Here is a 14,741-nt window from a genome sequence, read left to right as displayed (position 1 = left end):
GCCTCAGTGGCAGACATTATGTACATCCACTTTAGAACCGAAGTGAGAAAGATGTTAATAAATGCTATTGGTTACACAGAATGGGGTGTATTTGATTATTAACTGATCATCCATTGTATTTTATTATATTAGCATATGTGCTGTATTTAGATGATGAGTGAAAGGCACAAAGGTAAAATTACATCATCATATATCAACACAATAACTCAGCAAACACAAGTATTATTTATTTTATTTATTTTCCAAGAAATGTGATATTATAAGCCATAGTTAATAATACTGTAGGTGTAAAAGCAGGAACCTTTTATCACTTCCCAAAAAAATTTTATATACTATGCGATGGTTTGCTTGTTTAGGCTGGTTTACAGTAATTAAAGATGGTCCAACTAGTTTGTATATTTCTTAGCTTGACTAGCTGAAAAATTCCCCAAAAACCCTCTAAAATCAGTCAACAGCCTTGTTCCCAACCTGTTTGACTATCTTTTGTGGTTTGAGTGTTGTTACTGTTTTAGTGACTTTGATTTTAACTTAATTTATGGATTTTTTTTTTTCTCGAATAGTTTCCACAAAAGTCATACAGTCTTGGAACAATATGAGGGTAAGTGAATGATGATAGATTTTTTTGTGTGAACTACACCTTTAAGACCATTTAATGTCACCATTGCTTCCAGCCAAAAGACAAGTCCTCTATTCAAAATGTTGCTTTATAGCGCAGGAGTGTCCAAAAACCTGTTCCTGGAGAACACTGTCCTTCACAGTTTAGCTTCAAGCCTAATTAAACACAACTGAATCTAATCAAGGTCTTCATACTCAGTAGAAGCTTCTAGGCAGGTGTGTTGGAGCTAAACAGCTCTAAACAAATTAGTTTGGTGGTTGTTGGTGTGAGAAAACATAAGAGTGGGTCTTTTTCACTGGAGGAAGCTTTGTCATGGATTATAGACTGGTATTTTGTCCGGAGGCAATGGTTAAAGTTAAAATACCTTAATGATAACTGATTTCTTACAAACACACAGCCTTTTGCTTCACAAAATGTTAATTGATAGACTGTTGGATTATTATGATTCTTTTATCAGCTGTTTGAACTCTCATTCTGACGGCACCCATTCACTGCAGAGGATCCATTGGTGAGCAGGTAATGCTAAATTTCTCCAAATCTGTGCAAATCCAATGAAGAAACAAACCCATCTGCATCTTGAATTGCCTGAAGGAGGGTAAATTTTCAGCAAATTAGAATTTTTGGGTTAAATATTTTTGGAACAGTTTGGGTCAATTACATAATCAGTAGCATGTCATTTTTTATTATTCAGGAAATACTGATGAGATTAAAAGCTTTTGAAGAAAACATCATGTCATCCCACCTGATATGCTACAGATACTTCTGATCTTTGCTGCCAGGTCTGTGATCATTAAGCCAAGAAAATGTTTTTCTGTTTCTGCCAATTTAATTAAATTAGCTGAGGGGCTACACATTCTATCTTGTCCAATCAATGCCAAATGGTGGAACCTTTTTGTTCTATGAATACCCTTCAAAGGGTTTTTTTCTTTTTCTTTTTTTGCATATTGGTTTACATAACTAGCTGGTTTTATATGATTGTCAAAGCAAACTAACATCTTTTCAGCGACATAGACAATATTTTGACTTGCAGTTGGTCTGCAGAGAGCTTGAGAGGAAGTGAATTTGGGAGGTAGAATTTTTGAAAACCCATCACATGAAACAGGCAGGTCTGCATGGAATCCAGAATAGATTACAATGTGATGTAGTCACAGGGGTCGGTGTGTGTGCAATAGAGAGAGTTGTGTGTGTGTGGCTGGGGTGGGGGGAAGAGGAGCAAGGATGCTGTATTCTAGCTGCTTTTAAATGTATGCTATGACATGGGACCAGCTACATTCTGCAAGAGAAGAGCTGAATTTTTTGAGGAAATATACACAGGTAACAGAGACAAACACAGATGCTCACAGAATCCTCAGTGCTCAGGCACTTTTGAGTTGTAAGCCAAACAGCCTTTCATCTTTTGCCTCTATGATGATACTTTGTATCACCTGAGAGATGTCTGTGGTGAGGCCACAACAACTGTGCTTGGTGTCTGTTGCAGATCGTTTGATCACAGTCCCAAAAGGCACATGGTTCCATTCAAAAAGACACTCTTTTGCCTTTTTCCTCAAGCCTAAATAATTCAAAAAGACTATTGTTTCTTGTGAAAGCACATAGTTAAAGTGTACTGAAACTGTGCTTGATGATAAATTAGTTTCATAGTTTCACCATGGTCAGAGCTGTATCTGTGGAGACCAGACAATGATGGACACTGACTTTTGGTTAGGACAGAAGCTCCTTATGAGCAGCTAAGAGATGGTAGAGTTTTAACACTCTGGAGACTTCATCTTGGCATTGCCACAGGCTTGACTTCTGTCTTCTTCTACCTGCTCATCTCTGATATGATTCATGACCAAAACAGAAATGACATCATATATGGCATTATGATCTCTCTAATTAAAAGTCCATCCTGCCATCTCATTAGTGATGCTGTCATGTACAATATGTGAGTTATAATTCTTCTGTCTCAAAGTATATGTCTAGGTAAATGACGTAAAACACAGCATTACAACACAAGATAACACTAACCTGCGTGACCACGTACAGTAGATATAATTAAAAGTATTTGGACTGCTACAAAATTGTCATTGGTCTTATTTATTTATGGTTATCCTGCAAGGTCAATAACTAAGGAACCTAAGAAAGTCCTTAATGGCAGGCTAATCATTTACCTTAAATTATTCAATTGATATTTAAGATGGATAATGAAATTTCATTAATAATTCCACTCTGAATCTGTTTTAAAAGTCAAAGCAAAGATACAGTCATTCAGTGTGATTTGAGCTATATTTAATATTTAAGTTTATATATATATATATATATATATATATATACATATATTAGTGCTGTCAATCGATTAAAAAAAATTAACTAATTAATCGCACAATTTTTTTAAAATTAATCGCGATTAATCGCGATTAATCGCAATTAAAAGACTGAAACTTTTTGGATATGTAAATGTAAAATGTAAATAATTAATGTAAACTCAAGACAAAGAAACTATTTAAATTCAAAATATGATTGTTTATTGGAATTTTTGTTTAACTTGTAACAGATTTTCTCATGTAAACAACATACCTGCAATAAACCATCAATATCCTCCAAATTAACTGTTGGCTTGAAAGCCATATTTATTACAGAAATAAAAACACAGGCATGTAAGTACCATTTGAATTTCAAAACAATCAATGCCAATAAAAAACAAAAATGATTTCCATGTTGAATTCTAAGTGGACTGCAAAAAATTCCAAAGTATAGTCATTGCCAGTGCTTTAAGTGGGCCTGTAGGCACCAGTACTCAGTACCGCCACTTCCAAATATAGCTCTTGAGCGTACCGCCACCTCTCCGTGCGCCCAGAACTTGCTTGTAGCGTACCGGTACGCTCATTTGGACATCTGTTTTAATAGAGGTTTTAATCTTTTACCTGCACTGCCGATTTTCAGAGCGCCCTTCACAATGCAAGCTTCCTAATTCATCCCACCGAGAGCAGAAACTACATTACTCATTCACCCTTAAGTTATACAAGTGAATAGCGCATGTGTCGCTTTTCCCACTGTTAAGTGTCAACAACTCAACGTGGCCGGAGAAGGTGTGTGAAACTCGTTGTGTGTTATACTAAAGCAAAATCTTGAGTATTTATTGTCTGATAAACATTAAAAACTGTCTGCGGAGGTTGAGTCGTCCTGCAGCCCCCGCTGGCTGTTCATTGGCTGCAGCATCTTTTTTCTAAGTTCTAAAAAAATACCGTAGACGGCAAGGCACAAATTTAGATATTCATTTATCTAATTAATCTATAGCCTATGCACAAAGACAATATGATCTTTTTGTCCCCTTTTTGTTTTAAAGCTTGATGAAGAGAGAGAGCGCAAGTTGCTGCAGCTGCGAGGAGGACAGTGATGCACGCGTACAGGAGTGATTGACAGTTCGCGGCACTGTGTACAAAAAATACTCCGCTACACAATTATTTCGTTATTTTCGTTTAAGCTTATTAACATTAGCGTTACAGAAAGGTCTGATTTACGCACTGTTACAGTCATTGTTTTTTTTTTTTTTTTTTAAACAATGACATTTGAGTTCATGATTTTAATGTTGCTGTTTCTTGTGGCAGACTAAATGAAGAGTAATGTTTCTTGTGGCAGACTGAAGAGTAATCCGGCAGAGTTTTATACTGAAACTTTCCGTCTAAAAGTCCTTCCTTGGTCTTATCCATATTTCTTTGCACGTTGAACACACATAGGCCACAACTGGAAATAAAAAAAACTGCAACCGCGTTAATTGCGTTATTTTATTTTAACGCGTTAAATATTTCAAATTAATCGAATGCGTTAACGCGCTAATTTTGACAGCACTAATATATATGTATGTGTGTGTGTGTGTGTGTGTATGTAGCAAATTAGCTCAAAATTGAATTATATTTATAAGTAATTATAACTGGTTAAACCAGAAGTGGATATTAGATATGCATCTGTAATTTAGTTATAACAAGGGAGGAGGGACAGTTTATGATGCCTAAAACCTGATCAAACATCTTGATTGCATTCAACAAAATTCAATAAAACCAATAAAGTGTTCCTTAATTTGTCCAAACAGATACAAACAGTTTTATTTGAAATGTGTTTTCAGCATGATTTTGCTAGTGATGACTAATAAGACCTTCCAAATTTTCATGCATAATAATAATTATTTTTTAAATAATGCAAATATAAATTTCAGAGTGCTATGACTTTTTTTGTAATTTTATATATATGTCATAAACAAATAAAATCAAAGTGAATATCCAATAATTATTGATAAACACACTGACTGTTGTGTTCTGAATAAGTGAAGTTATTATTTTTCTTCAAAGGTGCGCCCACAGGTTTTCAGAAATATTAGTCATAAAATGAGTCTTACTATTTTTGTCTAAGCTACACTCTTAGCAGCCTGCAATTCTTCATAAAAGCACTAAACAGAAAGGACCAGCGTCCACCAGTGAATGCCAATGTGATTGACAGTTCCTTTATACTTCACAAGAGAGAGAAAGATGAGCAGACAGGAAAGCCCAGACCTAGAAAAAGATCAAGAAGTAAGTTGCTGCTCAGTTTTGGATCGATAATATCTAAAGGGAAAAGCCCACTGGGGGGCTCTTGAGAGGAAATAGCCCAGAGGAAGCAGGTAATAAAAGAGACAAGTAACAGCCCCATCATTGCTGCCTTTGTATACTATAAAGGGCATTGACGCTTTCTAACATGAACACAGATGATATAGATTGTTTGTGTTGTGATGCACTACACACACACACACACACACACACACACACGTGGGTTGTGCAGTAGGGAATATCTGAATCAGTGTTACTGAATGAATCAGTGTTTTGAACGAATCGTTGGAGTGACTGCAATGAAATATTCATGAAGATAACTTGTTTTGATTCTAAATTAAGGGGATTTTAATGAATCCTTGAATTAATCAGAATCATTCAGTGGCTACTGTTAGCACCTATTATCTTATAAAATGAATATTGTATTCATTATCAGTTGCCAAAGTAGGGACCATTTGGCCTCCCAAAAAACACGAGCAGAATTTTTTTCTTGTAAATCATACAGAAAGTCGTTTTCATTAATTTTTCGGATTCATGAAAAAGTGCATATTTTGAAAATGTTAGTTAGTACGAAATAAATTTGCACCTGCTCCCTAGCATGTGTCAATGGTGCATAAAACATTCAAATGTTTTGTATTCTTTTAGACAAACTGATGACACTGCATTTTTATGTATTATATTGATATTTAACAAGCTAATTTGTACTGTCATTTTTTACTCTTTTACATTTGGTAGAATGCAGAGCTCGTCACTGTCCCTTTTTTTACACAGCCGTCCAATCACAGTGGAGGAGGGGCGGGACAAACACTACATTGACCAACCATCGTACTTGTACAACACAACAATGGGGAAGTTAATATTGCTGGTTACTGCATTTTTATATTCACCAATATTCTTCAAAATAAGATACTCATAAAATGTTACTGCCACGAATATTCCAAATAATAGCAAACAAAGCGTCACTCCAGAAAAATGCAGTGCCTCCAAAGCTCTCTCAAGCACCACCAGCTGGTCGTTTTCAGAAGAGCAACATGCATTATGTCCGCTAGCTAAAAACTCATGTTAATTTTCAATTTATTGTTAGACATATAGCCTATTAGTCTCTTATGTATTTATACAATATAACTTGCTAAACCTGAGAATAGAGTTCAAAGGAATCCACACCATAATTTGTGTAGATGTAATTCAATATGCAGTGAATATGCTAACTCAAAAACAAGCACAAATTTAAAGATCAAATCTGAACTTTACAGAGTATTTGTGAATCTGGAGAAGAATTTTTGGGAAGGTCTTTTTTACTCGTAAATTAATTAGAATTTACTCATATATTTACGAATATTTAATGAATGCCAATGAAGGCCCAATGCCTGTAGTAAGAGGAAATATTTCTCCTTTCTTGTAGACCGAAAGATGTATGTTGTCTTTAATTTTGAGTCCAAGTCAAGTCCAAAGTCAATTGCTCAATTTAGTCTCAGTTCTCTGCACTTTTTCCATTGCAGCCTTTTTCATTGAACCATTTTAAAACACTATCATTAGTAGAGTATGCGGCAAGTCCAACTCACAGTTTTCATGAAGTTTAAAGATGGTTACGCCATGAGTGGTTGGTTTGTCTTTGTATCTCTGCCGTTTGCTAAAGTCTTGCCCTGTCTCTCCCAGCCTTGACGGATACGGGTGACCTTGCTGTCCACGCATGGAGTGATCAGGATAAGCTTTAGAATCAGGACCACACAGGGGACCACCAGAGACAACATGTATGCTGGAGGCATCCACCACCTATATGATGAAGGTTTCAAAAATCTGTCCCAGCCATACAGAAATGTGTGAGCAGTACAGAGCAGCAGGGTGATGTAGCCTAGTTTAGACTGTAACGGAATGAAGAAAAATCATAATCAAACATCATTGTCAATGTTCCTCTTTGAAAACCTACTGGATACATTTGTTCTGATCAAAGCTGTGAATATATATACTAATCTAATATAATAGATATCTTTCAGCTATAACTAAACAAGAAATAAGAAATAATTGTCCATATTTTACTTTCTAAAATAATTAATAAATTATTCTCATGTGACACTAAAAACTGATACATTTCCACAGACTGTCAGTGTAATACCTGTACGAAACTGAACTCCCTCCAGTTTAGGGAATTGCTCACAGATGGAAGGGATGTAATTCCTAGTAGGACAAACAGCCCAAATCCAAGAATTCCCATGGAGTAGTAGGAGTCATAACGCCAGGCTGCCGTGTTGTCAAACTCATAGGTTGTATTATCTTTTACCTGCAAAACACCATGAGTTAGTTTGCTAGTTTTACTTTCAGTTTACAAATTGTGTGTGTGTGTGTCTTTGTTTTAATCTGGGCAGATGTGCACACCTTTTTTACAGCTTTGATGTAGCTTGTCAGGGATGGGAAGTATTTCAAATCTATTCAAAATACACATTTGAAATACAAAGTACTATTTTGTATTTTAAAGCCTTTGTCAAAAAATCAAGTGTAATGTGTATTCGAACAAATTTAAGATTTAGCAAGCATAGATGATGTGCTTGGTGCAATTGCACTTATTGTAAGTGTATATGTGTCCTTTATACTTCTATGGCTCTCAATTGATTCACTGGTTGGAGTCGGGTTAATACTCCTTGATTGTTTAATAATATTGTAATGCAAAAATGTTTGTTTTCAACTTCTAAATAGGTTTTTAGTGATTGATAAATAAATATTTGATTTGCTAAATATTGTAGTACAGTAGCTTTCTAGTAGGACTTGTTTGTCATTAAGTCAAGGTTGCCGATGCAAAGTAGGCCCTTCGTTACCAAACACCAACTAAATTAGGATACAATTATGAGTCATTTGCAAACTGTTGATTAAAATGTTGGTTACTTTAAAACTAATCTATTCTGTTCTCTGGTTGCATATGTCAGATTTATTGCATGACTCAGGCAGAGAAAAGCAGTTGCTATCAAAAATTGTCAGTATAATGGTGAAGGGATAGATCAAATAGGCCGATTGATGGAAGGTTTTTAAAGAAATGTCATGCTCCGTTGTAAAAGTTTTTTTTTTTCTTTTCTTTTTTTTATAAGGCAGTTTAATTTGATTTTGGTGTGGCTGCTGTACTTTGCATTTTATTTTGATAAAATAAAAATGAATGTAGTTGGCATTTTTTATAAAGATACATTTTGATGTCTCTTTGCCCAACCCTGCCTGTAGTAAACTACAAGCTGTAAATTCATCAAACACTCACTTCACTTTAGTAATATGACATTATTTATTAGTGAAACAGGATCTTAAACAAGAATAAAAAAAAAATAAAAAAATAAAAATAAGGGTGGGACTTAATTTAATTAACTCAGGAATTTGTTGGTTCTTATAAAGTGGGCGTATGCTCCATATTGACATCAGCCAGGATCTAAATTTATTGGATTGTATTTTTTTATAAATGTGCATTAAATAATTTCTGAGAAACTCTATTAATATTTAAAATCACCGAAAAAAACACGTCCCTACCTAAAAGGATTGTATCCCTAGCGGACCCCTATCTAGGTCTGTTGCCCCCAAATTCACTTACATGTTATGCAAAACTATGCAGGCTTGTTCAAGATGCATAGACCGATCACTGTATGTCTGACAAAGTACAGTGAGAGCAATTGTAGAGCAGATAATTCTTTATGCTTTTGATTTTTTTTCTAAAGAAATAAACTTTTTTTCTAAAGAAAGAAGCAATTTTCACAATAATACCAGTATTAACCTATGCAAGCCTATCAAATAGGGAAAGATTTTTGTTTTGATTTAAAGAACATTAATTTTGATTTAGTAGTGATTTTAAAGTGTTTTTTTGGTGGTAAATGAACTACAAGAATAGTGTTTTTTAAAAGTATTTAACTTACCAGTGATATAGTATAGACATTTATCCTGTAGCGTACATAGTATCTGATGGGTATAACTAAAGTGTAGAGAACATGCAGAAAACCGAAGGCCAGCGCTAGTAGACCTAGCTGCTTCCTGCACAGCATCCAGCGATCCAACCAATCAGGGAAGCGACGGTACTTGGTGCCATTATATAGTTGCAGAAATCCAGCCATCGCGCCCGGCAGGTAACAGAGGGACAGCATCACCAGAGAAACGATGGGAAAGGCCTTGTTGGCCAGCGAGATCATTATTCGAAAAGCAATGTCTTTACCATTGGTAACACGCTCATAGATAACATCTCTTGTGAGCGCGTAGAAGAATATGAAAGCTGTTAAACAAATGGCGATGTTGAGAGGAAGTCTCCAGAGAGGGAAGAGTTGCAATGGCAGATCTTCTAAATCAGCAGCCACCCGGAGGGAGCCTCTGTCCACAGCAGTGAAACCGAGACTTTGAGCAATGTCCATCAATTGCTGTTTAGCATCAGAACGGTCTCCACAGAGAAGTACCTAATCAAATGATGAGGAAGAAAAAGAAAAACAATGTATGCAATTTAATATGTTATAGAAAACTAATTTAATTTACTCCAGACTACAGATTTATTGTTATGTAATATTATTTAACATTCACCTGATACTAACAAAACGGACATTCAAACAAAAAATTGCAAGTTACTTGCATAGTGCATAATCTTGCATAATCTGATTGGTTGCTTACTGTAAGCTTGTCTTAGTAAATCAGGTTAAAGGCAGGAACACATTGTTTTGAACAATTAAGGTTTTTTTTTCATTAAGTAATGGAAAATCTAAGTGCACATTTAATCTTCATTTAATCATATTTAATGTTAATTTTTACTAGTGTTGTCAAACAATTAATCGCGATTAATCGCATACAAAATAAAAGTTTTAGTTTACATTATATATGTATATTTACTGTGTATATTTATTATGTATATATAAACACACACACACACACACATTCAGTATATATTTTGAAAATATTTACATTTATGCATTTATAGATTTATATTCTTATATTTTGTATTATATATAAATAAATTTAATGTATAACAACATATTAATACATAATATATACATGCATGTGTTTGTATTTATTTATACTTAATAAATATACACATTAAACAAAACCTTTTTATTTTAGATGCGATTAATCTCGATTAATCGTTTGACAGCACTAATTTTTACATACATTCATAGATTCTTAAGATTTAAAGTTTAACTGGACTTTGATTTATTATGAATGAACAATTAACAATGTTATATCTGTAAATTCTAAACGGTAGCCTAAGTCGTTCATAGTTCATGATACAGGTACCTAATGTTTAACTTATTGTAAAGTATAACAACAAAAAGTACTCGTGCAGCAAATTATTTTCAAGTGTTTGGATTATTTTTGTTTTCATTCTGTTGACCTACACAACCTTCTCTTACAAAGTGCACCGTTAATAGTTTCGGACAGCAGTGAAATATCCTCTGAGAATAAAATTTAGTTCACAGCAAGGCGCAGTCTGGGCCTAACCAATAAAATATGTTGTCACAGTTGGCCTTTAGAAAAAAAAAAAAAAAAATTATAATCAAAATGAGAAATAATAACAAATAGAATGCTTGTCCAGGTGTGACTATTCATTTTTATTTGAGAAACACACAAACAGGTGTCAAAGAACATACGCACTAACATAGTGATAATAATAGTTTGCCGGATCTCTCAACCACCACCTGCTGATGTAAATATGATTCTCCTACAAAAAGACTCTATTGCTTAGAGGGAGATGCTTGCATCATTTCACGAACAATGAACTGCTAAAACAGAGCATTATGACTTGGACACAGACATTAATACATACATTAATGGCTCTTTTGTACTGTGTAGAAACGCAGTTTGTTTTTTGTTGGATGATGCATGTCATCCAGCTGCCTTTCAGTAGAGATGAAGAGAACAAATATGAAGTGCAGCGGTGTGCCACTTGTCATGTCTGATTTGTCTTTTTGTTCGTATTATAATGACAAAAGCTCATACAAACACCTTCATTCAAGGCTGTTTTGTGAGACAGTCTGTTAAGCTTGATTCAATAAACGTTAAACAGCTCTGTTGCAAACAACTTCTCTGTGCTTAGCCATTTGCTGCTTAAATGATTAACAACATTTTGCAAAATTTGGGGACTGATGCATGGGTCTTAATCATTTTCTCTCACTTATTTTATAGTTTTGTATGCTTCGTCTGAACAAAATGTGTAGAAGCATAAATAAATATTTATTTACTTGTTTACATTTATTTCTATGTTTTACCTGGCTATTAGTATATTCTATCCACCTGACTGAAGTGTGTTCATGTGTGTGTTTTACCTGTCTGTTGGCATCTAGTCCTCCAGACTGCAGTGCCCAGGCAGAGATGGTGTTGAAGGCTTTGACTACCGTTGCCCCTGGAACCAGCCTGCTCAGGTATTCTGCATTGGACTCTGGGTACAGACCCCTCTTGAGATTATTGCTGACATCTACCAGCACCTTTCCTTCAAGATCTGAAACCATGGAGCTCAAAAATCCATAGTGCTCCCTTTGCACAGCCACGAACACCACATGAGCTTCACAAGCTGCTGCTGCATGAGTCATGACCTTTGACCCCTTAGGCAACAACAGAGAGTTTTTAGGGTCCCGGGATCCATAGACAACACTGTATCCTGACTGGAGCAAACGGAGCCCCAGCGAGCGTCCAAAATCACCCGTTCCAAAGATGCACACTGTCTCCGGTTTCTGCATCTTTTCAAAGAGATCTGTCATTGCAACAGAGTCTGAATTCATTTCTAAAAAATAAGGGATGACACCATACACAGTAAAGATTAATAAAGTTGCACTAAAAAAGTGCATTAAAAGAACACCATTTACACTTTTCATTTCAGATTTGTCACAAGTGCTACGTCTGTAGATGATTATATTTCTGCCACCACAGGCGATGATGGTATAATCAAATTTAATTATGGTCTGCACACAGTACATTTGGGTGCACCAGTTAATTTATGGTTTATTTTGTTGCTTTAAAAGTACACAGGTTGATATATTGCAAAATACACAATTATTACAACCTAAAGGCAAAAAACTAAAAGCTAAATAATCAAATTAAATAAATAAAAAACTTTTTAAAAGATTTCAGCAAATTAAATTAAATTAAATGATTAAATAACAAAATAAAACATGTCAGAAGAATTAACAAATACTCACAGATAAAGCTGCAAGAAATGTTTTTTTCAGGAAATTGTGCCCCAGTCTTTGAAAAATCCACTGACCTCTTGTAGAATCAGATCCTGACTGTTGAAATCACTGACTTAGAGTGTGATTTCATTGCAGAATTTCTGAATTGTCTGTGCCAATAACTGTGTTCATATCCCCAAAAGCTGTTTGGCAATGCAATGTGATCATCAAAACCAGCTTTTACACGTCCATATTACTCTACTGTAATTTCTCTTTTATCCACTGGTGTTTCTTTGTGGGACTAAGGCTGTACGGGTCTGTCTATGAGCATGAGTGTGTGAGGGGCATTTATTTATGATCCTGTGACCTGCCCACAGCTCAGTGGGGTGGTTTAGGTTTAGGAAAAGCGAGAGAGGTTGTTTTGGCAAAGTCCAATGAGGAAATTCCAGAGCAAGTGTAACTGTGTGTGTGTGTCTGTGTGTGTGTGGGGGCGTGTTTTGAAAGGGACATAATGTCTGCTTGGATTTATTTCCTGTGTGTTTTGAGGCCAAGGTCTGCCTGGAAGTAAATTGCGCAACAGTGGAATAACCGCAGCAGCTTGGCCAATCTCGACGCTCCAGAAACATTTTGTTGCACTGAATCTGCTCTGTTCTGCTATAAATCCTAAAAGGAAAAACTATTTTTCTGTTGTTTGTAAACTCACAAAAAGGACTTTTCATAAAACGAGTGAGCTTTTGTCTTCTTCATATGCTTCATAAAAAAACAACTTGTGTCACATACTGCTTCTGGAATCTTGATTGATACATTAAATGCTGTTATCCTAGCTTGTATGAGCTGATGGACACCTCCACCCATCTGTGAAACCCACCAGATGTGTCATCTACCAGCAAAAAGCATGTGAAGATTATTTATGATGATGTTAATAAATCAGCAGACCCCTCATATTCATATTAGGGCTACTTAACTGGGCTTAAGACTCAAGGGGCGCAGTCACAGCATGACTCCAGTCCTGCATGATCAGAAATACACCACGGACTGTAGCTCCTTATTACTCCTGCTCTACTGGCTGAAAGCTGAAAGACTTCATTCTTTGTCATTTATAATTATAACTGTATGTGTCTACCTGCAGTCTGGGACACCCTCTACGTGCCTCTCCTGAACAGGAGTGTGTGTGTTATGCTATGCAAGCATGAGAAATGGAATCCATTTGATTGTTTTCTAAAGGAAATGTTGACCCAGATCTAAATAAACACACATGGTTTAGGTATGCACAAGGTTGGTGTGTTAAAATGTACAGATGTACAGATATGTACAGTTGCGGTTTTAAAGGAATATTCCACATTCAGTACAATTTATTTTTATTATTATTATTATTTTTTTTTTTTTAGGATTGTACTTGTCAGACTGTACGGACATAATGATCATGTCACACTGTGGTATCTCAGCTGTCATTAATGGCATTTACATGCGAGGCTGTAATGTTGGCTGTCATTAAAAGTGCGTGATTGTCTGCAATACCGGCGTATTTATGCAGAATAGTGCAGGCAGCACTACACACCCACATGAAAACAGCAGCGCAACCGGTGTTTATCATAGCAAAGGCAACGAATCATTAATTGCGTGAGACGTGGACGAGATCGCAGGAGTTTATGCGCTTAGAAGAAATGTCTAACATTAATTCTGATCATGGCTTGTCTTAAAAAACGAAGCCAGTTTAACGTTCGTCGTAGGAGATGTCATACTGCAGGACTGTGCACCAAATCTTCTGCCACTGCCAGATGTCCGTTGAAGCTAAAATGAGATCGCAACGGCCCTTAATCGGCTGTCGGTAAACATGTCAAACTAATGATCAAAGAATACAGATTTTAACCTAGGATTATAGAAGATTTGTCTCAGATGACCAAATCATGGCCAAAATCACATAGTGTGAGCCGGGCTTTATACAGGTCTTGATGAGATCATCTATGGCAGGTGTGGTATGGCTGACTGAGTGCAGGTGCTGACAAGAAGGGATCCTGGGAAATCCTGGGAAATTCCTGTGCACAGAGCTGGCAACTGAGGAGAATGAATGGACTGGGGACTGTGACAGTGCCTAAAATGCTTTTAATCAGAACATACTTTGTACTGAACCCAGAATATTCCTGTAAAAGTAGACTGTTTCTCAATGTTGAAATTTTGAGTGTTGCATTACATTCATCATCATGTGTCAAAGTGTTTCTTTCTTTTTTTTTTTGAGGGATGCATGCATTCATGGTTGGATTTATTAGTGGTGGTGAGAATCATTCAGAAAACTTGTCCGAAAAGAAAACATCTGAAATTCGCTGTTAACCATTCCAAACTCTAAATTGGAACATGGTCTGTCTACAGTATGTGAACTCAGACATTAAATACAGTCTCAGCCTTCTAGCTCTCCCAGCCATGAATAGATCTTTTCATTTGCATCTAGAATCATACAGAAATGAAAAC

General features: G+C 35.8%; 1 protein-coding gene across 4 annotated transcripts; it reads right to left on the bottom strand.

Moving 5' to 3' along the window:
* Positions 1-220: 220 nt before the first annotated feature.
* LOC128030622 (metalloreductase STEAP4-like) lies at positions 221-12,752 on the bottom strand. 4 transcript variants are annotated; one of them, XM_052618392.1, is made up of 6 exons: positions 12,306-12,638; positions 11,436-11,890; positions 9,054-9,581; positions 7,286-7,450; positions 6,735-7,034; positions 221-1,201 (listed from the first exon to the last, which is right to left on the bottom strand). In XM_052618392.1, the coding sequence occupies exons 2-5, from the start codon at positions 11,886-11,888 to the stop codon at positions 6,759-6,761; spliced, it is 1,422 nt and encodes a 473-aa protein (XP_052474352.1). In that variant the 5' UTR covers positions 11,889-11,890; positions 12,306-12,638; the 3' UTR covers positions 221-1,201; positions 6,735-6,758. The 4 variants fall into 4 exon arrangements, with proteins under 4 accessions (XP_052474352.1, XP_052474354.1, XP_052474351.1 ...); XM_052618394.1 differs by lacking the exon at positions 221-1,201 and adding an exon at positions 3,095-5,139; XM_052618391.1 differs by lacking the exon at positions 221-1,201 and having other exon boundaries at positions 5,837-7,034; positions 12,306-12,752.
* Between the last annotated feature and the right edge of the window lie 1,989 nt (positions 12,753-14,741).

Source organism: Carassius gibelio, chromosome A16 (genome assembly GCF_023724105.1).
Source record: "Carassius gibelio isolate Cgi1373 ecotype wild population from Czech Republic chromosome A16, carGib1.2-hapl.c, whole genome shotgun sequence".
Taxonomy (NCBI): Eukaryota; Metazoa; Chordata; class Actinopteri; order Cypriniformes; family Cyprinidae; genus Carassius; species Carassius gibelio.
The sequence above is the reverse complement of the archived record's forward strand: the minus strand, read 5'-3'. Positions and strand labels throughout refer to the sequence as shown.